The following is a 27341-nucleotide window of genomic DNA, read 5'->3' as shown; positions in this document are numbered from 1 at the left end:
TACGTGCTAAGAACGTGGTTAGTAACAGGCATCACTTTAGCACGTAGTGTAGAACGTACTAATGTGTTGGGAACGTTTTGAAAACTACCAGTGTTGTACTCTTAAATGTACGTTCTAAAAATACGGTTGTTGCACACGCAGCTTTAGCGTGTCGTGTAGAACGTACTTTGTAGCACATGCTAGGAATATTTCGAAAAATGCTAATATTGTACGTCACTTTCACGTCGTGTAGAACGTACTTTACTGCACATGCTGGAAATGTTTTGAAAAGTACCAGTGTTGTATGTTTAGATGTATGTTCTAAGAACACGGTTATAACATGCACCACTTAACACGGCCCACCAGCGGCTGAGCGGTAAACACTGGTAATTCGGTCCGAGGTTCGAATCCCGCGAATGGGCTGGCTGCATGGGTGTTTTCGTGGTTTTCCCCATGTGTGCGTGTATAGAGCCAGTTTCCCTTAGAAAGTCCTCCACGAAGGCATCCCTTCCCTTAGGCAGATAGCCCTTGAGGCTTTACCATAATTAAATAACTTAACCTAACCTAACCACTTAACATGTCTTGTAGAACGGCACGTAACACCGTCATAAAACGAATGACACGCTCTCTGCACGTGTTTTGAAACATTCTGTTGCTGCTTTGGATGGTATAACGTTCGAATAATATTTTTCTTATTTTCGCATTTGTGTTCTCTTAATCGGTATCTCATCAGAGCCGTAGCTAGGGTTTTCAGCGCCTGAGGACAGCTGAAGTTTTCGGGCCACCTTCTATTTGCCAATATTGGAAAACATTTCATTCTAAAATTCGTAAAATGACGCCGCCCTGAAGGAGAGGACAGATGCCACCTCTTGCTCCCCCCCCCAGCTCCGCCACTGTATTTGATTCAAATGTTTGTCTGGACGACTTTCTTGAAATTTTGAGATCAATCAGTCAGACGAAAGTTCTGCTTCTGAAGGATCATGTGATCCTAATCTGACCGATAATGGATTACTGTTTGGCGTTCAAGTCTTTGTAGTAAGTGAAAATGGTAACCTAACTACGTGGGTTTCGTGGAAATGTGCGGGTTGTTAGAAATGTCTCTTTCGAAGTCCAGTCCCTCGTAGCGGAAACATATGTGATTGGGGCTTAATGCCTTTGCCTTTTAAATAAGGCCATTTAAAACTTAAGACTTAACGCCATTTAAATAAAAGAAAAAATATTGAAGACTTAAAGTATATGCAGTTATTTTGAGCAAATTAACAGAAAGTTCTCAGTTTTCCGTAAAAATTTACTTTATTTTTTTTGAAGTTCATTATATGATAAGAAAGAATAATTTGATTTAAAAAAGAAGCCATACAACGTTTTCTTACCGTTTAGGTGACGTGTCTCGTCATTTTTATTCATGTATGTAAAATGAACGGCTATCTGTCTTCTTTTAATATTATGACTACTACATAAACATGTAAAGCAAAAATAAAATTCCATCTAAGATTTTCCTTTTGCCGCTTTCCTTGTTTTCTTAAACTATAATTTAGAAAGTACATGCAAAAATACATTTACATTTCTGTTATTTTCCTGGCGTCAAATAATGTACATAAATATTCGTATTTCCTTCTGTCATGTTTATTTCAATGATTCTATAGTTTTTCATTCAGCAATCTTTTGAGTACATTAATTGAGTTTAATGAGCTCATGATCCTTTATTGTTTTTCAAGAAAATAAATGAATTAAAAAAATATGTACAATGATGCATAATGTATGGCTTAGAAGCACCTTTTTATTTTTAATTACAATTATCCTGCAAATGTTGGTAATCATCAGATAGACATGTTATAAAAATGAATGTAGTTTAAATTGCAGCAAATCGACATATCACTAAAAATTAAATAAAATTTAAATTATTAAGTAGCGCTTTTATTGCTTTTAATTATTCACTTTGTTAAACAATACCGTTTAAAACTAAAATTAAAAATGTAGATCATGTGACGCTTCGGATAGCAATAATGTGAGATAAATTAGTGGTCTGAGTGGATTTAAAATGAGAGCATTTATCAGGTCGTATGGATGATGAATTCCGTTGTAGCGTAACCAAAACAGAATGAAACTCCATGAATGTTCGAAATGAACTCGATTAAGACGTTTCTAACTGCAGTAAAACTGTGGAACCCAATTATCCAAAGTAATGTGGACTGATAGCTACACCCGATAGCGCAAAACTTCGATAAACGCAAGAGGCTGTTCATTTCGTATTACAAATTAAGACTATCGAAAAATAATAATTCGTATTTCACAATATTACTCTTAGCCACATTTCATATTTTAGTGACCTGGTCTGACTTTGAAATTAAAGTGACATAAGTAACGAAATATGAATCATTTCATTGATAATATATCATTAACCACTTCGTTGATTTTTCTTTCTTGTATCATGAATGTTGAGAACTTATTCAAAATATCTTTCCGTCTAATTTTGTTTTACAGCTCTTCCTTGGGTTTTTCCCCCTATGTGGAGTTATGTTAAATTTAAAAATATCAAAAAAGCTAAAACCGGGAAACTCTGATAGTTCCTCTATTCTCAGTAGCTAAACCAATCGATTGCCCACTTTGGGATGCAGCACTTTAGCATTTTACGGCAAATAATGAATAAATTACCTAGAGTAAATTGTAAAGGCTAGGAGACTGTTTTGTTCCTCCTCATGTTTCTGTTTCAAGAATTTTCTTTGTTCATGCTCATGTTTCTGTTTCAAGAATTTTCTTTGTTCATGCTCATGTTTCTGTTTCAAGAATTTTCTTTGTTCATGCTCATGTTTCCATTTAAAGAATTTTCTTTGTCCCTGCTCATGTTCCCACTTCAAGAATTTTCTTCGTTCCTGCTCATATTTCCATTTAAAGAATTTTCTTTGTTCCTGCTCATGTTTCCATTTCAAGAATTTTCTTTGTTCCTGCTCATGTCTCCATTTGAAGAATTTTCTTTGTTACTGCTCATGTTTCCATTTCAAGAATTTTCTTTGTTCCTGCTCATGTTTCCATTTCAAGAATTTTCTTTGTTCCTGCTCATGTTTCCAGTTAAAGAATTTTTTTTGTTCCTGCTTCTGTTTCCATTTAAAGAATTTTATTTGTTCCTGCTCATGTTTCCATTTAAAGAATTTTCTTACTTTCGTTATACTTATTGCAGTGCTTTTTGGAACTTGCAACATGAAAAATGAGCAAAGCCCTGGCAGAGATTAAAATTCTGGTCCTTCCAGTGCTAGCGGGGCATGCTTCCAATTGCATCATAGAGGCACATAAGGAAGGAGATAATCACTTACATTCTTTCCCACTTAGAGGATGGTTGGGGAGAACGGAACAAAATAGCCTGTAGAGAATTAGGTATTTTCGGAAGCAGCCAAGATGAAAATTGAGCAACGCCTTCGCCGGGAATCGAACCACGGACCTCTGCAATACGGTCCCAGCGTGCAGACCACCACATCACGAAGGCATGCCAAAAAGGTGGGAGAAATACTTATATATTCCTCCTTTTAAAGGTCGGCGAAGATTTTTAGGGGACCTAATCGCCAAATCCTGGATGTGCAGAACCATCATCCAGCACCCTTTTAGTTCGGACGCCACTGTAAACACATGAGGTAGTTTTGGAAGCAGAAAAGATGAAAAATTAGCAACGCCTTCGCCGGGAATCGAACCGCGGAACACACCACGAAGGTACGCCAAGAAAGCGGGAGAAATATCTTATATACACCCCCTTTTAAAGGACGACTGGGGTTTTAGGGGATGCAATCGCCAAATCCTGTGTGTAAAGAGTCATCATCTACCACCCTTTTAGTTCAGGCACCACTGTAGAGACAGGAATTTTTTTTTTTTTTTTTTTTTTTTTTTTTTGGAACCAGGAGAGATGAAAAATGAGCAACACTTCCGCCAGAAATCGAACCACGGAGCTCTGGAATACACCCCAACGTGCAGACCACTACACCACAAAGGCACGCCAAGAAGGCGGGAGAAATACCTTAAATGCTAGTAATGATAAATTATCGTCCACCACATTTTAATTCAGGCATCACATGCGGATTCTATTTAGAATTTTTTTTTCACATGAAGAATTAGCTCTGCCCTCGACGAGATTCGAACTCCTTGCCTTCCGATGCTACCCGGACGTGCTTCCAATTACATCACGAAGGCAAGCGCAAAAAAAAAAAAAAAAAAAAAGGAGAAAATCCGTTGCAATTTTTTGGTGTTAGACAATTTTTAAGAGTCATCATTTTTTTACATTTTTTTTTTTTTTTGGATGGATGTAGCTTTTGTTAAATTGATATTTTGATCTTAAGAACTATGCTTTTTGTATTAGTGTATTCAGCATATTCGGCAAAATATCGCCATAATCATAAATTTATATCCTTCACATAATGCAATTAATTGCTCACGGGATGCAACCAGTGCGATTAATCTCATTGGAGAGATTCCTGTACTCATATGCGGTACCAAATTGCATTCAAAGAGAAATTTTGTTACGAACTTAGATTACCTCTTGTTACAATCTTAGATTAAAATTTCATCTTAGGAATATTTATGAAACAATAAATTTTAGAGTGCTGTAGACGTAAATAAAGGAGATTATTATACAAATATTAATTTCTTAAGCAGACAATCGTGGATATTTGATACATATCTTTGTTTAGCCATAACATCTTGAACAGAATAAAAACACTGTAAACGCTGTGACGGATGTATCCGCTTACTCAAAAATATATTTTTAATTTGAAGAAACTTATGCTTTTTAAAGAAACTTATATTTTTGGCGCAGTGAGTCTCCCTGCTAAGCGTGGGGGGAATTGAGTTTAATGCTGATTAATGACTATGACCTCACTATTGCTGTGATGTTCAAGAGTTTGAAAACATAAATGGAGGAAACAGGAGAAGTATGGATAGAGAAAAAGAAAAACGATAAAGGCAATTTTAATACGACCAAACGCAGTCTGGTAGAATAGACTCACTAGAAGCCTACAGAAGACGTTGTTGAAACTAATTTTGCTTCTTTGGCATAAGCCCACGAAATTCGATGAGATAAGGAGTACATCATTATGCCTGTAGTTGGCAAGAGTCTTGGGTACCACATAGGAGACTACGATTTTGCCCAGTTCTACCCCAATTTCGAGCAAGGGAATGGATCTGAGGAATGGATCCGAGGGTCTCCCATCCCTCTTTCCCTGCCACAATCCCAGGGGGGTAAGAAAGGAGGTCTTACTTCCCACCCCTCTTTCCCTGCCACAATCCCAGGGGGGGGTAAGAAAGGAGGTCTTACTTCCTACCTCCATGCACAATCCACACGAGAGGATTTTCTCCTCGTCATGTATTTAGATTGTCCCCATGACGCACAAACACTATACATTTACAACATCCATACCTTCTGTGGATTCGAATCCGGGCCCTTCCGTACGGTAGGAGCATACACTATAGACTTTAAAAAGACTATTGAAGAATTATCTTCTAGCCTTGTGAAACAAAACAAAAGTCAGAAGAAGGGTGTATAAGACCCTTTTATTCGAACACAATTTAACAGTTATCCAGCCTGGGTTTTCACAAGCCAAGCACTGCACCTCTGGCTTAACAGAAATATGCAACGTTGAACAAACTCAAAATAAGGTAGATTAGCCTAACGCCTCACAGGATAATTAAACGCGCAGGCAAGGCTCTGGTTTGTAGATAACCGGTGAGACAAAGACAAATGGCTAGAAGCACTCAACGCCACCAAATGAAGTCGCTAATAATCACCGCACAGCGTGGCCTGGAACAGGCAAACGCACTCTAAAACTAACTTCCGAAACTCTTGCTTACATAGCACTTCTTTATACCTTAATATCAATAAACACTCGCTGTCTCATTTACATTCTGGCATGAAAAGCGAAGTTGAAAAGAGAGTAATTGGAACGTGCTAACTTAAAATGAACTATTAGTTAAAAATAAATAAATAAACCTCACAAAGTAAAAGGGAAGTAACAAGGATAGCCATGGTGAGGCATTGAAATCTGCATATGAGCTCTTAATACCACATGGGTCAATAAACTGATCTTCAATTTTATAGCTTTGCACAGAGCAGCTGTATTGATTCAACAACATAATTCTAAAGACAGTAGTAACAGCGCACGTTCTCACAAAGAGATATTGAAAATATACGTAATGCCGATGCTATACGTTCTGTTGTCCAGTGCCTATAGAACCTTTTCGTCCCTAAATTTTGTCACCTGGTGCTGTCGCAACGGCCATGAATATACGTAAGCTTTATTGTTGTCTTAATCAAATTATAAATAGTATGTGATGTGTTTAATATCGAACTACCTTTTTGTATCAAATTTAAGCCTCACTTTTTATTCAGATTTTTAAAATGTAAAATTATAGTGTAGTTAAATATATAATAATATATGATAATATATAATAAAGCAAATACATAATAAATTAAAAGTATAATAAAGCAAATATTTTAACATTTCTGATAATCTCCCTCTCTCTAGCAATCCGGTCTTCAGTAATTTAAGTCTGCAATATCAAAATGATTTTATAATCAGTGCCTATTATAAAAGCATTTTTATTTTTATTCCAAAGGGGCAGTTTGCCCAGAAGGACTATTAATTTCGTTTTGACATTTTGCGTTGATTCGCTACAAGCATTATTTCACTTTTCAAATTGTTGCCACCATATATTATTGCCCTGTATTATATTTAAAGAAATTAAATAATGAAGAATCTGCATAAATGTATGTATGTTTCTCGCATTATGATACAACGGTACCTGGAGCCATCCAATTTTGAATGACGTAATCATCCTACGAATATGGGCATGTGGATGACCGAATTTGAAATTTAGAATTTGTTTTATTATCGATTTCATATTTTGTAAAACTTTAACGAATTTTTCATTAACAAATTCAAGGCTTTCAAAGCTAGCAATGGCAACGTTGTACAGAAAAAAAAAAAAAAACACTTTTATCTCAAGCGCGCGAGACTGTCTATAGGAAATTCTAAAGGTATGCTCATTTTAAAATTATTTTGCAATATTGCTCTTGAACTGAATTTTATAGTTTACGTGCGAAGAACATGGTATTTATTAAATAAAGGTAGAACACAAAATGTTAAAAAAACGCCCCTTTGGACGTCATTTAAAATCTAAAACCTTTCAGATATTTTTCTGTTTCCTTATTTTAAAAATCCTACTGGGCTTAAAATTCGAAGTAGGAGTATATGTGTACTGCCACCATTACTTTACCATCATACAATGCCACTATTTTGCCACCATACCATCTGAACTTCTGAATAATATATTTTATATTTCCTGTGAATTAATTACGATCATACAGATTTTCGGATTAACTCTATTTTGGAATTATTATGGCATACCCTGGATTAATTCAGATAATCAGAAGCTTATTGTATTATAGTACAGTCTTTCTAGAATCGAAAATTTCTTGTTATCTGTGAAATATTAGATTATTGATTTCATGTTTTTTAAAACTGATATATATATTTTAAAACCCCGTTTAATCGGGTTTTTTTGCCACCATTTTAAACACGCAGTTTGCTAATTCATTTCAGTAATTTAAAAATAATAATTAAAGTAAAAATTATAGATTTCCATTTTTAATTACCGTTCGTATAATAGTTTTATAAAAGATTCAAATGGGAATAAAGATATGCTTGAAGTTTATTTTATGCAAACTGAATTCAAAAATAGCAGTATTATCGAAACTATTGCTTAAAAAAAAGGGCAGTTTTCATTTATTGTGAAAACCAATCTAATTAAGCAGTTCTGGATATAACAAAAGCCATCAAAGGCCGATTCGCAATTAAAAAAAAATGGGGAAAAAATGAAAAGTGTATTGCTTATTTTATTAGTATAGAGATGTAAAGATATTATAATATTCAGTTTTAATAAATAATATTATAATTAATTACATTTAACTTTTATTACTAATATAACCCTTCTCTATTATTTTAGAGAAGCGGGATTCTGACGTTGTTAAGCTAAAATAAAAAAAAGAAAAAGCTCATTTATTTTAGAAAATAAATAAACAGTTCTAAATTAAATATGTAATGCTCTTTTGCAGTAGCTCTTTCAGAGAAAGAAGGAGCTCTGATCTGAAGTATTCATAATCAGAAATGAATGGACTGACCTTATGAAATATTATTAGAACCCTCAGCCTAAGCTTTATTCGATAGAAAATTTCCTCTATCTTCAGAAATTTTTCTTGATATGACATCATGTAACTCCTCCAGAACTATATACGGCTTTTAAAATTTCAGAGGGAATGTGAGCTTTGTTAGCTAACACTTCCGACTGCTTTCGTGGCCTGCAGTCAGATAGCACTGCCGCTTTCATTCAACATTTTTCAATTGCAGCCGTCCAGACGGCATAGTGGTTAGTGAAGCCGAGTGCGATACTAAAGGGCCTGGGTTCGAATCCCGGAGAAGGCAATGGTTGTAACTGTCCTTTCCTTCATAGGAGGCAAAGTGAACCGCTTATTAGGTGCCTCCATAATAAAGTGACTACTACTCCTGCCCTTAGCAGGGGCCAAGACGAAGTCGGATGAGGGCCCGCCATTGGGGAGGGGGGAAATTTAGTTACGGTGCATCTCATTAGTTGTCCAAGAACTGAGCAAAGAGAGTGCTGGGTGAACTTTTCAAGGAAACGAATTTCTAACATTAATTTTTTGTTTTCATCAGTGGTGATTTAAGCATCCTGCTTTATGCCATAGGCATAAATTAAGAAATATATTTTAGTTATTTCATTAGACAAAATATAACATTACTCATTTTTTAGAGTAATTTAGTAACTTTCATCTATCCGAAAAGATTGCAGGGGGCTCTTTTCCGCGAGAAGACACTAACGTTGGAACGAAATATTTACCCGTTGTCATAAATTCATTGTACTTTCAGGAGAATGAGCTTTGACTTGTGGATGCAGGCTTTTCTTTCCTTAAAAGTCTCGACAACCATCTAAGGGTTTGTTTCCCAAGGAAAGAGAGGCACGTATTCAGAAAATAGAATCGATTTTTAATATAATTTTATTATTAAAAGTAAAATTTTTGAGATGAAATTTCTGCTGAATTTGATATTCAGTTACATAAAAGAAGTGCCGAAACTTTCTTTTTTAGGCCTCCGGTGAGCTCCTGCTAAAATTAGGATTTATCCCCAAAACCAAGAAGTTCCGGAGTTGGGATCCGACGCAATTTAAGCTCTGATGTCTGCGTCCGAAGCAAAAAGAGTTTCGAAAACACTGATAAATGCTAATTATTTTCTTCTACAGGTCATTATCATTATAAGGGCACAGCCCCGATCCTCCTAGCCGGCCGTATGATCAGAAAATGGGACTGGTTGGAAAAAATCAAATGTAAGGGGGGGGAGTCCAAAATTTTAGTCTCAGTGCCGAATTCCAATTCTATCTTTGGAATTCGGCACAGGTCTTCTACTGGTCGTATTGTCTTGCCTTATAGAATTTCTTTACTAATATTTTTATTTATTAAATTTATTGAAGCATCCATAACATACCACATCTTTATTAATTCACTTTCTTCTTCTTGCTTTATACATTTGTTTTAATCAATTAGGATTTTTAGGAGCAGGCAAGATGAAAAATTAGCAATCGCCTTCACGGGAATCGAAAGAATCCTCATCCAACACCCTTGTAGTTCGGGAAGCCACTGTAGAGACATTAGGATTTTTAGGAGCAGGGAAGATGAAAATTTAGCAATCGTCTTCGCCGGGAATCGAACCACGGACCTCTGGAATACCGGTCCAGCGTGCAGAACCACTACACCACGAAGGCACGCTAGGAAGGCGGGAGAAATACCTTATAAGAATAGTAATTTTATCCTTACACAAATTTCTGCAGTTATTTTTAAGAGAAAAAGAGGGGCTGCGACCACATGTTAGCAGGACAGAAGCAAGCGTTTGAAAAGCGGAGATTTTGTTGCTAACATTAGATTATGAATGATGAAATCAGTTCATTTTTCTACAGAGGAAGACAATATCGCTTTAGCAATGTTGGAGATGTTCGATTTAATTACCGTTGGGTAAAATGCTTCAATTTCATTTTTGCCTTTATGTAAGTACGTGTATCATTAGCGTTGTATAAGAATCATATAAAAACTGTAAAGCAAACTTCTGATAAACGATAGATCAAGTTACAAATAACCACTGCAAATATAAACTTATAATGGCTAATCGTAGATAAAATTTATTCTATCATGGTTTTCATCAAAGGTGTGTGTGTGTGACATTTCATGGAAATATAGTTGAAGTAAAATTTAAATGCCTTTTGTTTCATAACATTCCTTCCCCCTTCTTCAGTTCTTCCATCTTTGAAATAGCCAGATAATGAACTAGTATTTTCCTCCTTTTGCTTCTCTTTGGCTATGTGGAACAAGGGGGAAAATAACATTAATTGCTTACTGTCAGACATACTCGTACTTTAAAAAGACTTATGAACATGAGAGGGAAATAAAGAATACAATATGCCTTGGGGTGGTAGGTATCATGCCAAGGCCAAACCCAAGGCTGCTTGTCATTTATTTCGTAGCGTGATGGTTCTCATCTGCTATAAACACTTCATTCAAGAATTGATTTTCACCGTTCAAAGCACGTAATTCATAGCGCAGTTTGATATATCAAGGGTTCCTTTCAGGCTGACAAATGTGCATGAAGTCCAAATGTTATACAGAGTTAAAAAATTATATACGTGGATACCCAAGCAAATACATTTTACTTCTGCAAAATATTTAATTTTGTTTTATAACTAAGGCATTAATTTCACAGCAGTTGAAATTCGGCGATTATCGCTAATTTCCGTGGTTTTTGTGTGATTTCGCAAATATCAAATTCTTTTCGTGAATGTCAAATAATTCCACTATTTTTTAAATTTTTTATTAAACTGTAAAATTATTTTCAATATTTCAATAATTTTTATACTTCTTTTCTTTAGAATTTCAGTAAAAATACGTAGGTAAGTTGAAAAATAAGTTTCCCTTGTCGACTGTGGTCAGAGTTGTGTATGAAAGTCAAAAAATAGAATGAGACATTAAAGATATGACATACCTTTATTTTTCCACATAGGTACCAAGTACATTGAGACATTTGTCATATCGCTTGATAAGCTTCAAAAAGCCCTCCAGGAAAAAATCAAGGCTTTGCATATGGAAGAAGCGTTGAACGGCATGTTTCTGGCGTGAAATGGTGGACCCACGTTTCATCCCCCGTCACAATCCGAAACAGAAAGTCATTGCCATCTTCATGGTAACGCACGAGATGTTCCAGGCTGACCCCCATGCGTTGTTCCTTGTATGTCGACGTCAATTGTCGGGGCACCCATCGTGCTGACACTTTTCTGTATCGAAGAATGTCGTGGATGATGTTTTGAGCTCGCTCATGTGAGATTCCAAGTTCTTCCGCTACTTCATCGATTGTGATACGCCGGTTCGCTCTAATCATGTTATCCACCTTCCTGACATTTGCATCTGAAGTGGCCGTGCGCGTCCGTCCAGCTCTCGGTACGTCCTCCACTTGCTGACGTCCATCACTGAATGTGCGACACCATCTCCGCACCATTTGCTTCGACATCACACCTGGCCCACAGACTTCCACGAGGCGGTTATGAATTTCTGTTCCTGATACTCCACATGCCCATTCATAGCGGATAACCGCTCTCACTTCCTGCTTTGACCACCTCTTTCGACACACAAGGAACAACGCATGGGGATCAGCCTGGAACATCTCGTGCGTTACCATGAAGATGGCAATGACTTTCTGTTTCGGACTGTGACGGGGGATGAAACGTGGGCCCACCATTTCACGCCAGAAACATGCCGTTCAACGCTTCTTCCATATGCAAAGCCCTGATTTTTTCCTGGAGGGCTTTTGAATCTTATCAAGCGATATGACAAATGTCTCAATGTACTTAGTACGTATGTGGAAAAATAAAGGTATGTCATATCTTTAATGTCTCATTCTATTTTTTGACTTTCATACACAACTCTGACCACAGTCGACAGGGGAAACTTATTTTTCAACTTACCCTCGTAGTTTGTGAGATAATTCTGTCCACAATCTAAACTAGAAGATTTAATTGCCGTCAGTTTTGCTGAACTTCTGGAATACGAGAATAATTCCCTCCTGTTCTTATTAACTCTTCGGCGGTTACAAGATTAAACAGTTTTTTTCACTTCCCAAATATGCGTGATGTCTGCAATTTGTAAATTTAATATTTTAGCTGTATTCGGTTTGCGCCTACTGCGGTGCGCATCCTAACGGAAGGCAAGGTAGTGCACAGCTCGTGGGCGGCCAGATTTAAGGGCGGTGAAAAGATTAACAAATATATTACATTTCTGTAAAAATGGGCGGCCGACGGTCTGGGATCGGTACTGGCAATGCGTAACGCGAATAAGTGCTGAATTCATTTGATGACCAGCACATTTCTTATGTCAGTGGCAAAGAAATTATTTCGATGCCTAAGTATCCTTTTTTAGAAATGTGTTAATGAATGAAGGGAAAAAACACGTCCAATTTAATGATAATATCGATAAAAAATGACGGTATTCAAAACATTCCTGTTGAAACGTTCAACAGACCCCGCGATTTGCTCATAGCGTAATAGGATTCCTGCTCAAATCATGGGTTGCGGGGACGTTTTGTGGTTTTCCTCATGTGTAGTACAATTGAGAGCCAGTTTTCCTTAAAGAGTTCTACAGGAAGGTATCTTTCTCCTTAGGCGGATAGCCGTGGTGTGCTAAATAATACATACAATCCAATCTAATCTATCTCTCCTTAAAGTGTTAAAAATAAGTGGTCCACAACTTGATCTTGAAGTGGTTGAAAACTGGTTTACTAAGAGAAAAAAATTAAGATAGCTGTGTTCTTCTCAGTGATATACATTCAATGGTATGTGTGAAGAGATTACAGCTTTCCTGCTCGAATATCTGATCGTTCAAATTAAGAGCCCGCAATACATTCAGAAATTTGCACAGCGGAGTTAAAAATAGCTGCATTTTGTGCACTTCAATCATAAATAACTTAATTAACGCAGAAATCGACCGATGAGCAAATACAACTTTCCTGGTTCCAACTGTCACAGAGACTCCATATTTGGCAAATAATCACATTTCCTATTAAACATCACGAAATCATTTGGGGTATTTTTTCTTATCTTTCGCAATTAAAAAACAATGAGCATGCAAAAGATGTTCATTGATTTTGAACTTAGATGATTTCAAATGTAAGAAAATTGTAGGATGGTTGGTTGTTAACATGTCATTGAAGAATTAAACCATGAATTGCCAATACAACTTTAGCAACATAAAGCCAACCTACAGGTAAAGTTTTTCATGAGGATATCCACTGATATTTTGAATCAATGCCATTATTGCAAGGGACTTGTTGGTACACTTTAGAATAAGCTTAAGGAAATTCTTATGCATATTCTTCTGCCAACACATTGATTCTAATTCCTTTAAGATATCTGGTACTTAATCGTGTATGTACTTACTTATTTCTATTATTTTTGTATGTTTTGCTGAACTTATGAAGTTAAAAATATTTTTTGTTACAGGTATGTGGAATCGTGCTCTTCGCTTATTATCTTCTAAAGAGTGTGTTGTTTGCTTGAATCAGAAATTTCAAGAAATTACATGTGCTTGTGAACGACGCCATGCTAGTTTTATTCCATTCTTATTCCAACGACAGATACTTCAACAGAAATCGCTTGAACCACAACACAGAAGAAAGAGTATGAAACAGGCAGTAGTAAAACTTCAGGAAAATGGTGTCGACAGAAGATTTCTTAAAGTACACCCTTCACCTTCCATGATGAATTCCCAGTCTGTTGTTTTACCGGTATGTTTAATTTTCCGAAATGCAAAATTTATTAAACCTTTTCATTTGTTGTTGTCTAGTATTTAAATTTTGATTTTCAGGCATAAAATTGATGGTTTTGTATCAAAATCAACAGTTTGTGTTTTAACAAAAAGAAAATTAGAACAAGCCTGTCATTTTAATAAATGTTGAGCACGCATGGTAAATTCTACAAAAATGTAAAAGTAAAGCTTTGAATTAAAACCAAATTGCACATGAAGGTAGCAGATGTGCTTATGTATTAAAGAAAGCGAGCACTATGCACAAAGATGAAAACAATATTTAATTTTCTTAAATTGTATGATGAATCAGATTTGTGTTCATAAATAAATTATGTTTAAAGACAGAGCCGTGGCTAGTTATTTTGTCACCTAAGGCAAGAGGATAAGTGGACGATCTATACTTAAGAAACCCTAAGGCAAGAGGATATAGGTTTTATACTTAGGATGACTTTATACTAAGGAAATTTAGAGTAAAAAAAAAGGGGGAGGGCAACACTAGTTCTTGATTTATAACATTTCGTTTGCCATGCTACGTCTAGCCTCAAGTTTTATGTATACGGGAAATTTGGCGCCACAGACATCAATTACATTTTCGACTTAGCATTTAATACTCTGCAATATGACTAAGCAGATTTCCATCTGAAATACTAATTTGATAGGTTGTTTGTAGATAATTTTAATTCGATGAGTCAGATGCAACAACAAACATTCTCAATTTGCTTGATTTTTTTTTTTTCTCATATAACTGACTTATAGTTCTTAAAATTGCTTTAACAAAATCAGAGTTCTTTTAAAGAATATATTATTTTGTGTCAGTTACCTGAGGATTAGCAGAAAGAAATTTTGAAAAATGTTTTCCTTTAGCGAAATTGAAACAAACTCTTTTATTAATAGTTATCTTACAATTTAGAAGGGCATTTCTCGGAATTCTGCCACGAAAAATTTCAAACCTTGTTTTTTTATTTCTTTAAGGGTAAACATTTTATTTTATCTATACATATAAACAGCAGAAATATTCAAAACAAGATGAAACTCTGTTAAACTTTGTAGAATACGCGCCGAATGTGCTTCCAGTTACATCACAAAGGCATGCGGAAAGAAGGGAGAATATCCCTATATAATCCCTCTTTTTATAGGGTAATTGGGGATAAGAAGACCCAAATCGTGGTGGTGACGAATTATGGTCCCCCACCTTTTAATTCGGACGCCACTGTAGAATCATTAGGTTCTCTCTCTCTCTCCTTTTTTTTTTTTTTTTTTTTACTTAAAAAATGTGCAGTGTCCTCGCCGGGGTTCGAACTCTGGGCCTCCCGAATACGCGTCGAATTGCTTCCATTTACACCAGAAGGTATGTGGAAAGGAGGGAGAAAATACTTTACAATTTTGTTTCACACAAAAAAAATATCTAGGTTGCTATTTGCGTATATATCCAGCAATGGCTATAAATTGTAAAGAAAATTATATAAATATAATCAACTGTGCACTTCTGCAAATAAATATGGTTACAGTGGGTTAAAAACTCGAACCTCAAGTCTCTTTCTTCCAAAAATTGAGCAAAGTATTGGTATATAGTACACCTTGCTTTAGGATTTCTTAGGATTTCTTTTAGGAGTTCCTGTAAGGGAATATAAAAACATAAATCAATTAAATCTTGCTTAGATAACTTTCTTGTTTATTGTTTGTATACTACGGTCAAACGTATGCAAAAAAAGGGCATAGGCCTGACTGAAGATGATTAATTGGTTAGGAAAGATGATTAACGAAAATAAAATAGTTGACTGCAAAAAAAGGGCATAGGCCTGACTGAAGATGATTAATTTGTTAGGAAAGATGATTAACGAAAATAAAACAGTTGACCTTATAGCACTGAGAATAAATAGCAATGTCAAAACGTAAGGCACTTTTTATTGCTATTAAGTATGGTATTTTAAAACGTTGCTTTTGGATACTTTCTTTCTTAAAAGGCATAATTTGTCATAGCTAATCTGGCGAGCGCCCCAGCTAGCTGTTTACCTGAGGCAAGTGTCTCACCCATTTCTTCGTTTTGTTTAAAGATGATGATACTACCATCTCTAAATACGTGATGTTCGATCATATTTTGGATCTGATTTTTCCTACACGTTTGTCATCTGATTTTAGGGCACTCGGTGACTTCTCAGTGAACGCAACACCCTGCCAATCTAATATAGTTAAACTGAAATGGCGACGAAACAATTTTAACCCCTTGGCATACATATAAAATACGCGTCCGAAGAATATCATTTAATTTGGACACTCACGTGCAAGCTTAAAAACAGTACGTTTTATTTTCAAAATTGCTATATGACAATAATAATTTACTGTGCGGCGTTCGCCGAAGACAGTTGTTGACGTCTCGGAAACGTCAAAGTCTAAAATGGCACATGAAATCAATGACGTCTCCCGGACGTCATTGCATGTCAAGAGGTTAATCTGACCTCTCTGGATTTGGCAATGTGCTCTCGCGTACAGTTCCTTCATGTGAAGTTTTCGGTTCACTGCTGGGAGATATTGTCTTGCCAAGTGACTCTTGGCCATAGATGTAATAATTCTTTTCCTGCAGCCATAGATGTAACAATTGTGAAGGTGGCTTGTCGAATCCGCTTGGCTAATATAATAATATACCAATATTCGGACCTGATGGTAACTCTTGGTTGACTAAGCTCCCGTTTCCGTACAACGGTTTGACTTGTTTGGATTTATTTCCATATTCGAGAAATTTCCGATTGATCAACGCCAAAGAAAAAACATCAAAGTAAAGGACATCTTTAACTGACTGCCCTTCTGCAATGTGACCGACAGAACCCAGTTCTTACTGTCTGTTTCTCTTCTTTTAGCCACAGAAACACGCATAGTATCAAAAATTATTCTATGTAACTTATAAATACTTCATATTAGCATTTAAATGAACTTCCTCAGAGCTTTCAGAATGCTGGAGTCTTCAACCACAGCTTAATTAACATATGCTCGGACAGTCAATTGTGATTAGCTGTAACATGCAATATTTGTATGCTGCCATCTGCATCCTCAGGGATTTTCAACTACTCAAATCCAACTGCGCTTTCGAAAATCGCTAATATTCATTTCATGCTTAACTTTTGGAAGGCACTGTGTATAGCTAAATCCTAGTAAGATGTCTAAGAATAAGGCAGGTATTAATAACAGACAGTAAAGAATATATAATTTACTCTATTTCTTGTAGTTACTTCTGTATTTCATCTTATGTATTTTTAAAGCTGAGTAATTAAGCTTCTTCATTGCATATGAAAATAACCATGAACAGCTTTCTGCTTTATCCATTCCATTCTTTTCCTGCTTCATGCTTTTGGGATGTAGTAAGTAAATAAACAAAAAAGTACATAGAATAATTCAATAGTCGTAGTTTTTCCCTAATACGTTATGATTACCATCGCCTCCACAAAAAATCACAACTCATTCCCGACTTTGTGAAATGGAGAAGAATGTTTGTTCGGTTTTATTTACAGCGCATAGGTATTATTCTGTTACCTCTTATAAACCCCGTCATCTCATTATGATTCATCAATACACTATTGTATTTTACCCTAGTCAGAAGATTGTAGGATCATTATTCTTAAGAGATGTGTGTTAATGCAAGGATAAAGATGACGACCAGTTTTTTACATCCACTATTTTAAGTAGATTAGAAAATATATTAGTTAAGTACATATATACGGATTAAAATGAAATAAAATAAGATGTGAGTTAACTCTACACATTCAAAGCGAAATCACAGACTGGAATCGACGTTAGTAACGTGCTAGCTCGCAGGTAAGTCAGCGCGACAGAAGCGAGGTAAGTTCGACGCTTGACTATAGTTCGACCGCCTCATCCATGACCATGAGCGCAAACACGCATGCGCCATTCAGACCGAATTATTCTCAAAATAGGGTGGAAGGATGGGGACTTTCTTTCCCTCCAGCATAGCTCTTTCCGGAGAAGAGAAGACCTTTCACGTCGCAGTGAATAATACCGTCCCTTTTAGACGAGTGTATGTGTTTTGGCAGAATGCCAATCAGGGTTGCGCTTGAGACGGTGAAACTATACCAGAAATGAATTTTCGGGGATCAGTCTCAAATTCTCTCCCCTGCCAGGTGGCAGGAAAAGCTGATAGCGTCAATTCTTGGATTTGGTTGCTAATTAAGAGCTCTCCACAACACCCTTAAAATGGACTGGGAAAGAGGGACATTAATCAGCGAAATAATGATTAAATATAAAGCTTATAAATCCATGTGTACTTGTATACGAGTGTGTTTAGTCCTTATTTCTACTATCCCTTCATCATATTGAAAGCTTAAATTCAACCGGAGACCCGATCAGCTATTTCTTAGTTTTTGCGTTAAATTTTAATTCCAGCTGGAACCCTAAGTCAAGATCCAGTATATATATTATATTTTATTATTTACCATTTATTTCATAACTTATTTTTGTTTATCCCTTTACGTTTTATGGAATTTTAATTATTCTTAATTAAATAATTATAATTATTTTAATAATTATTTAATGCTTTCTATGATTTTATTATATTAGTCATTTTAATTATTTATTTATTTTTGTTATACTGGTAGTCTTCCGTAGGGCTCCGACTCTTCTAATTTCAGAAATTAAGCCCTGCTATGGCCTGAGAAAACAGAAAAAATGCATAAAGAACAAAAAAATAGTAGCTCTAGAATTTAAAAAGATAGCTTCTATCTGAAAGAAGAGTTCAAAGGTTAAAAACTGAGTGTTCAAGATAAAATTTTCATAGCCAGAATGTTAGGAGCTTCTTAAGTAGAAACACTTACTCAAAGAAAGATTTTGTTAAAAGCAATAATTAGTTAAGTATGTGAAAAATTTAAGAACAACAAGAGAAGCAACAGAGATAAATTACAAAATTTTAAAATGATATCTATTATTTTTAAAGCAAATTTTTGCTGATTTATTGTAGAAGAAGCTTTATTAAGATAGTGCATAAAACTTACATATAGAAATATACGTCAATATATACGTATTGAATGATATTACACCAAATTTACGACCAAATTTACACTCGCGAGAACGGGAGAGTTCCGTCCCAATTCTGATTAAGAGCATCCCGTGTCCTGGTGACGGATCCGAAGGTCTCCCGCCCTTAACTCTGGAAAAAACTTCCGGCTTTCCAGTACTTTGAGTGCCTCCATGCCGTACACATACTTTTTAATCAACTTTCTTGGGGAAAAATACAATTTTCTTGAAGTCATAATCGAAACTGAAAATCAACTGTATCGCGCAAGCCGCAGTCGCTAGTATTCCTTCCCAGAAATCGTTAAACCACTTTCCTAATTTAAGGGAAAGCAGTGTAAAAGCGTAATTCAGCATTAATGATAAGAAAGAAATTTATGATAATTTGCCTTCTTATCACAATGATTTGCCTTTCAAACTCATTAAATAAAGAATGATTTCCTCAGCTATCGTAGTTAATTAATTTCCCTCCTAGATGGCGCTAGTAGATCAAGTTTGTTTACAAACAACGAAAAAAACCAACATTAACTGTGATCGTCTTTGTGTTTAATTTGTTGCGGCGCGAGAATTTAATTGTCACTGGCATTTTAATCTAATGAACTAAGAAACAGTAAATGCATTAAGCTAATAATAAAAAAACATGTACTTAAAGGTTGAAGGAAATGCTATGCATATTAAATCTGCTGAACTGATGATGCATGTGGAAAGAAGACTGTGCTTGAAATGATTATGAGATCCTTTTACGTTTTATTTTTGAGTTTGTTTCGCCTCGCTGTTTTATTTTGTTTATATATATATGACTTAAAATGCTAATTTGGTGATACGCTATGTTTTAAAGATTGTTAAAATAGGCATCGGCAAATTATAGTAAGTAATTCTATAGCTGGATATTATATTTATGAAGTTATAATTTTACCAGATATGCTAATTTTCTTTGTGGTAACGTGGTAAAAACTTTGAATACACTGCATAAGCAGAACTGTGAAAGCGGTGTTATAAATTGGTAAGGCTGAGCTTATGGTGTCACAATATATTCTTGCATTTTATACTATTAATAATTAGTGAAATAACTGACTGTTCTCTGCTGAAAATAACAATAATCAGTTGTTTATTATTGCAAATTAATATTAAATTCTGTATTTTAAATTTGCATTTCTAACAATAGTTTTGTTGAAAATAAGTGTAGTAAATTATTTATTTTAAATTAACATGATAGAATAATCCAGTTACGCTATGTTTTAAAGCTTGTTAAAATAGGCATCGGCAAATTATAGTAAGTAATTCTATAGCTGGATATTATATTTATGAAGTTATAATTTTACCAGATATGCTAATTTTCTTAGTGGTAACGTGGTAAAAACTTTGAATACACTGCATAAGCAAAACTGTGAAAGCAGAGCTAAGGGTCATAAATTGGTGAGGCTGAGCTTATGGTGTCACAATATATTCTTGCATTTTATACTATTAATAATTTAATGAAATAACTGACTGCTCTCTGCTGAAAATAACAATAATCAGTTGTTTATTATTGCAAATTAATATTAAATTCTGTATTTTAAATTTGCGGCTTATCTTTGGAATATGGTAATAGGTAGTTTGGCGACATTTTGGAGGCGATAAAGGTTACTACCTAGGACTTTGGGAATAATGTGAGAAGTACTCAGTTCCGATTACGCATTATTTTGTGTGAGGGAAATGAGAGATCATGAGATATGTCATGTGACATTAATGGACGAATCACTGTTCTTTAATTGGAAAAGGGGGTATATTTGTAAAAATATCTGCTGTACTTTATAGCAGTAGTTTCATTCTATGTTCTGTGAAACAGTGTTGTTTAATATTTGGATTCCATGGCCGTATATAAAGTAAATCCGAAATTTTTATTGCGTTTATGTGTAATTGAAAAGAATTGCTTAATTGCGGATAAGTATGAATGTCCAATATGTGGGAATGAAATGAGATTGTGTGAAAGGATATTACAGATAGTTTGAATGGCGGTGGAAGAAACCTGGTGAAAATGGACATTTTGTGATCCGCCATGTACTCAAGATTCTGTAGAAGATTAGGTAAGTTATATTTTTAATTATTTGAGAATATTATTTTTATGCATTGTTCTAAATGTAAGGAGTAAATAATTTAATATGGTATTATTGGAAAATTGTTATTAGCAATGATTTAATTTAAAGTAATTAGGATTGTAAGCTAATTTTTTATTAATTTAATGTATGTGCTTATTTATATTTTAAGTAGTGTTTTTTAATTTAATTATATTTTAATTTAATGATTGTGATTTTGAGAGTTATATGTTTGTAGTATTTTCGAATAAGTTTGAGTAGAAGTAAATGTGCATGGAAAGAATTTAAGTATTTGACACTAAGTATTTGTAATCATTTTTAATGTTTTGTTATAAATTCGTTGGTGATGTTTATAATACAGTCAAAAGTCGTTAATTCGGACTCGTCGGGACTTCGGCGATTCCGGATTATCGATTTTTCCGGATTATAGATCATCAGTTTAAATCTCGTAAGATGGCATGCAGAAATTCTAAAATTAAAAATATGAAACCGTAATTTATGAAATAAAGAACAATTATGATCTAAAGGGTATCAAAATTTGCAAAAAGAAAAAGCTTAATATTTATTTGTTTACTTTATTAAACATTTCTTTCAATGTAAGTTGTTTAAGTTTTGCTTCGTTTCATGTGATAATACTTTCTCTTTAATTCTATTAAACAGACATAATTTCTTGTTCAGTTACAAAGTTCCGCCATTCAAGTCCTATAATTGCTGTGTCAAGAACACCGACTAATTTGTCAATCGAAATTTTTTGTTTTCAATAACCTCTGTCACTTTTCTTCGCTTATCCGAAGCGAATTATAATGACGAGGAACTTGTTTTAAATCATATCAAAGACGGAGCATATCGAGATGAAATACTACATTTGGTAAGGAATTATAAGCCAAATAAAATAAAAACATCTGCGCTGAAGATAAGGATAGTGCTGACAAATCAACTTCCAATTCATTAGGCGCCCGCCGCCGAGCAGCGTGAAATTGATAAACAGATTTCGGATTTCAAAACATACTTTCGCTTTAGATTCTTTACATATTAACAAATATATATCGGAAATTCTATTTGATATAATCGAAAGTTTAAGCTTACTTTTATAAAATTGCTCTTACAGTCTGCACAAAATAATAAGCCGGATGCAATTCGAAAATTAAGGAACAACGCAATCATCAACATTAACTGAAATAGATAATTAGATAATTTTAGCTTATACGTCCGTTATACATAAAATGCGCACGTGAAAACGTATTCTGCACTTGCGCACACTCATATGCACAGTCGTAAAAGGTCTTACGCGCACGCGTGAACGCCTCTGCGCATGTGTCAACTTGGCGCATGCGCAGAAAGTTTTTAGTTTTGATGTCCGGATAATAGATCATTCCGAATTATGGGTGCCCGAATTAACGACTTTTGACTGTAGATAATTTAGAGGTAAAAGTTTTTGGTTGATCTTTACATTATGGTAACTTGGCGTTTTTTTGGCGAAAAGTTGGCGACCAACTCTCCTACAGCAACCCTCTATTTTTTTTTCCCACCGCCATTTTGTCTTCACGAAGTAAAGACATGTTTCTTTTCTTTTTATCTACTGAACACTTCTTCCAACAATCTACTAGCCGAATTACACTTATGCTAGAAATTTTACCTAACAAAACTGCTTACTCATGACAAATATTCACTGCAAAATTGGGAAAAAGTGCACAATACCATACTCCTTACGCATTTTTCAAAATAACTCATACACATAAACCATGTACACGCCGACTTATTTTTACTTAAAAAAAATCCCAGAATTGCACAAAAATGGCATTGCTCACACTCTTCACTATATCCATGTACACTGCTTTTTTCTCATAAATTAGAAAAATTTCACGAAAATACATGACAATTTTCTCAATCTTTAAACCCGGTAAAAAGAACATATATGAAATTACCTGATCGCGAAAAAGTATTTACCCTTTCCAAATATGAACATTTCCACATATAAAATAAATAAAATATCCGAAAACTTTTACCTCTAAATCATCTATTACATTATACACGTCACCAACGAATTCATACCGCAAGCATTACAAATACTTAGTATCAAATATTTAAATTATTTCCATGCACGTTTACTTCAACTTAAACGTATACCAAATTCCTACAAACATAAAATTCACAAAATAATTATCATTTAATTAAAATATCACTAAACCATGTACACGCCGACTTATTTTTACTTAAAAAAACATCCCAGAATTGCACAAAAAATGGCATTGCGCACACTCTTCACTATATCCATGTACACTGCTTTTTTCTCATAAATTAGAAAAATTTCACGAAAATACATGACAATTTTCTCAATCTTTAAACCCGGTAAAAAGAACATATATGAAATTACCTGATCGCGAAAAAGTATTTACCCTTTCCAAATATGAACATTTCCACATATAAAATAAATAAAATATCCAAAAACTTTTACCTCTAAATCATCTATTACATTATACACGTCACCAACGAATTCATACCGCAACCATTACAAATACTTAGTGTCAGATATTTAAATTATTTCCATGCACGTTTACTTCAACTAAAACGTATACCAAATTCCTACAAACATAAAATTCACAAAATAACTATCATTTAATTAAAATATAATTAAATTCAAAAACACTACTTAAAATATAAATGAGCACATACATTAAATTAATACATACATAAATACCCATTTCGAATTCACTTTAGTTACGGCCATGGGATCCAAAAATTCACGAACACTGTTTCACACAACACAGAATAAAGCCAAATACAAAATTTCCAGATTTTTTCTCGATTTCCCCCCTTTTCCGATTAAAGACACGTAATTCGTCCATTAATATCACATGACATATCCCATGATCTCTCATTTCCCTCACACAAAATAATGCGTAATCGGAAATGAGTACTGCTCACATTATTACCAAAGTCCCAGGTAGTAACCTTTATCGCCTCCAAAATGTCGCCAAACTACCAGTTACCATATTGTAAAGATCAACCAAGTTTTTGGATATTTTATTTATTTTATACGTGCAAATGTCCATCCTTGGAAAGGGTATATACTTTTTCGCGATCAGGTAATTTCATATATGTCCTTTTAACCGAATTTAAAGATTCACAAAATTTTGATGCATTTTCGTGAAATTTTTCTAATTTATGAGCAAAAAGCAGTGTACATGGATATAGTGAAGAGTGTGCGCAATGCCATTTTTGTGCAATTCTGGGATTTTTTTTTTAAGTAAATATAAGTCGACGTGTACATGGTTTAATTATATTTTAATTAAATGATAGTTATTTTGTGAATTATATGTTTGTAGCAATTTGGTATACGTTTGAGTGGAAGTAAACGTGCATGGAAATAATTTAAATATTTGACACTGAGTATTTGTAACCATTTTTAATGTTTTGTTATGAATTCGTTGGTGACGTTTATAATAGATGCTCAATACTCAATACTTTATTTTGTGTATAATTTATTTATTTAAATGATTAAGTCCTTAACTTATGGCAGTATGATTGTAGATTAAATTTCTTTCAAGGGTCCTGAAAAGATACGAGCTTCTGTTCTCCTAGATAATCCTGAAGAGCTACTTGAATACCTGGGTAATGGAACTCAAACTGTTTGTGATGCTGTAAAGAAAGGATTTCATAAATCTCGTAAGTGATGTTGTAAGTATAATTTGAAACAGAAATATTCTTTAGAAATTGAATATTATTCAGGGGGGGGGAAAGCTTTCTATGTGCCCAATAAAAAACTGAGGTATTCAATTATCATAAAAAAGTATTTTATAACAATAACCATCACTTATTAGATAATCTAATGCTGTGGCAGGTGAGTATTTCATATTGTCCTTTGTGTGACAATGAAATCAAATGAGCATGTGTGACAATGAAATCAAATGAGCATGTGTAATAAATAATATAACAATTTATAATCAATTCAAGTTGAAATATTTCTCTGTTAATGTTGTTCATGTTAGCATGCATGCAATTAAAAGATGTGTTTTCTTAAAAGTGAATATTTTTCATGGTATAGAAAAGCTAAAATTATGTGTAGATAATTTTTTCTCATCCTATAAATTATTAACCCCTTAAGGCACACATTAATTTCTAATTTTCGGTCAAAAAATCACCTATTTTTTTTCTTGCATAATCATATATATGCATAACAGCCAGGGTTAGCTTCAAATCGAAATCTCGGTGGTGCAACGTTTGGTTGATTTATACTAATTTGATACCAATTCCTTGCTATATCCAAAATCTCGTTGTCATTATCTTCCGATTCACTTCCATCACTCAAGAAATCATCACTCTCATCGCTGAAACTGTCTGATAAATTGGCATATTCAAAATTGTCATCGTCAGAGTCGCTCATTATCAGATAACTTTTTTTAAATTACAAAAACACTTAGTAATATAATTTGCAGTTAACTGCTTACTTTTATTATATTTACGTAATAAAAATGGATATATTACCTTTTCCACACCAAACGACTACTTTATAGCAAAGAATTCCTAGCAAACTTATAACTAATCATCAAAATGCGCCATGTGGTTTACACAAGAAAAATGCTGAATAGTGGTGCCATCTATGTCAAATAAGTTTAATTATAATCTAGCCTATTTATTTTTACTGGAACGGATCTCAGACAAGCATTAGAAATAAAATAACGCGAGATACAAGGGCGCCCGTGTGAGACACGGGCATGTGCAAATTTGCCGGAAACTTTCGCCCGTGTGAGACACGGGCAAATGCGTTAAGGGGTTAATGGAATATTGAACTACTATATTTCATTTTACTATTAACCATTATTTTAAAATAAATCTGCATTTTAACTGGTAATACCCCAGTTAAATATTCTTAAGAGTATCAGTCTTATTTAATTATTTTTATGATATAGACGTTAATATATCATATGTAATGGTATCAATATTTTCTGTTTTGACGTATTTTATTACTTTTCTAAATTCTAAATTTTTTAATTTCTAAATTTTTATATGATTACCGAAACAGTTAAATAATTTGTAATTTACTGTTAATTTTTTTATTTAGTTTAAAAAAAAATGTTTTTTTTTTAAAATTTTATATATGTACTGAAATGAATATTTGTTTATCATTTAATCTACATTAGTTTAAAAGTTCACAATTTTTTATTTATAATTGATCTATACAAAAAGATTCATTTTTTTTCTTCCTTTCGGTAGCTATATTTGCAGCAAGACATTAACTTGTATTTCATAATATGAAAAAAAAAAAAAAAAAAAAAAAAATTCTTTAACCAAACTAACTATACTTTATTCTATTTCAAGCAAGCTCTAATTGGTAATCAAATAAATTTGCTTTTATGATATGTGAAATGTGGCAATGCTAATTCTTACATTTTGCGTGATAGCTTATATTAATCTTATACTTCTATAATTGTATTATACTTCATATATTTTTCAGACATTAACATTAATTACATTACATTTTAAACAAATTTAACAACTGATAATATCTTTTTTGGTATTTTCTCATTATCAATATTTCTACAAAATGTTACCAGAAAGTTGGTTTACATTTTTGTAGTCAGTTTAGCAAATGATAGTTAAATATAAAACATATTTTATCCTCCAAACATATATGTAATATGCACATGTAGGAATTGGCTATTGTGCTTGAAAATATCTCCAAAACATGTCAGTTTTACTGTGATAAGACCAGAGATGTGAATAATTAAGAAAATATCCATTTTTTAAAATACACATAATGTAATAACGCTAATGTTTAAGAGAACCCTTTGTTTCAGAAGTAATTGCATATAATTTTTATCCCCCATCAATCTCTATTTATAGGCAAGGGAGGTAATGTTTTTGGTCCAGAAATTCAGTAGTGAGTTTTCTGTGAATAAGGACGAATTAGGATAACCACATCATGTTTTTACTATTTTTTAACAATGATATCTGTTTCTCTGTGTGCATGTATGACAATTTTTTCATCCATAATAAGTCTCATAACAAGTTTCCAAAAAATTTTATTTTCTGTATTAAAGCTTTCTGCATTTATATAAAGAATGGATTATATTTTGGATAAAAATTTAACAATCAAAAGTAGTACTGTACTTAAGCCCATTACATTATTTTTCTTATGAACAACCAAAAGTGGTACTTACCTTGAAGCCCATAAAATTTTTAATGAAAAGCTAATTTTCAAATAAATTTTCAGTTTTTAATGAAAAACCAAATTTCAGTGAAATTTTCAATTTTAGTTGACCTTCTCAAATTTGGTATTTAAAACTCATATATGCATTTACAATGCATATACAGCAGACCAGAAATCAGCAATGCTTGGGACCAAAGGTTGTGCAGTTTTCTGGATAGAAAAGATAAATCATGAT

At 33.9% G+C, this 27341-nt stretch overlaps 1 protein-coding gene across 7 annotated transcripts in view; it reads left to right on the top strand.

Moving 5' to 3' along the window:
• Nucleotides 1-27341, top strand: part of LOC118185493 (long-chain-fatty-acid--CoA ligase 1-like) — a 236865-nt gene that overhangs the window by 165587 nt on the left and 43937 nt on the right. For 4 of the 7 annotated variants that reach the window (XM_085822683.1, XM_035355372.2, XM_085822684.1 and 1 more), the window contains exons 2-3: nt 13561-13844; nt 24504-24621. In XM_085822683.1, coding sequence (XP_085678809.1) covers nt 13561-13844; nt 24504-24621 — 402 coding nt within the window. Of the gene's footprint in view, nt 1-6126; nt 6243-13560; nt 13845-19413; nt 19748-24503; nt 24634-27341 lie in introns of those variants that run through there. The other 3 variants (XM_035355366.2, XM_035355387.2, XM_035355393.2) reach the window with 3 other exon arrangements.

The sequence above is a fragment of the Stegodyphus dumicola genome, chromosome 8, assembly GCF_044657685.1.
Source record: "Stegodyphus dumicola isolate Sdum_Otavi_A_Nest chromosome 8, ASM4465768v1".
Classification (NCBI taxonomy): Eukaryota; Metazoa; Arthropoda; class Arachnida; order Araneae; family Eresidae; genus Stegodyphus; species Stegodyphus dumicola.
Note: the sequence above shows the minus strand (reverse complement) of the source record. Positions and strands in the feature narration are given on the sequence as shown.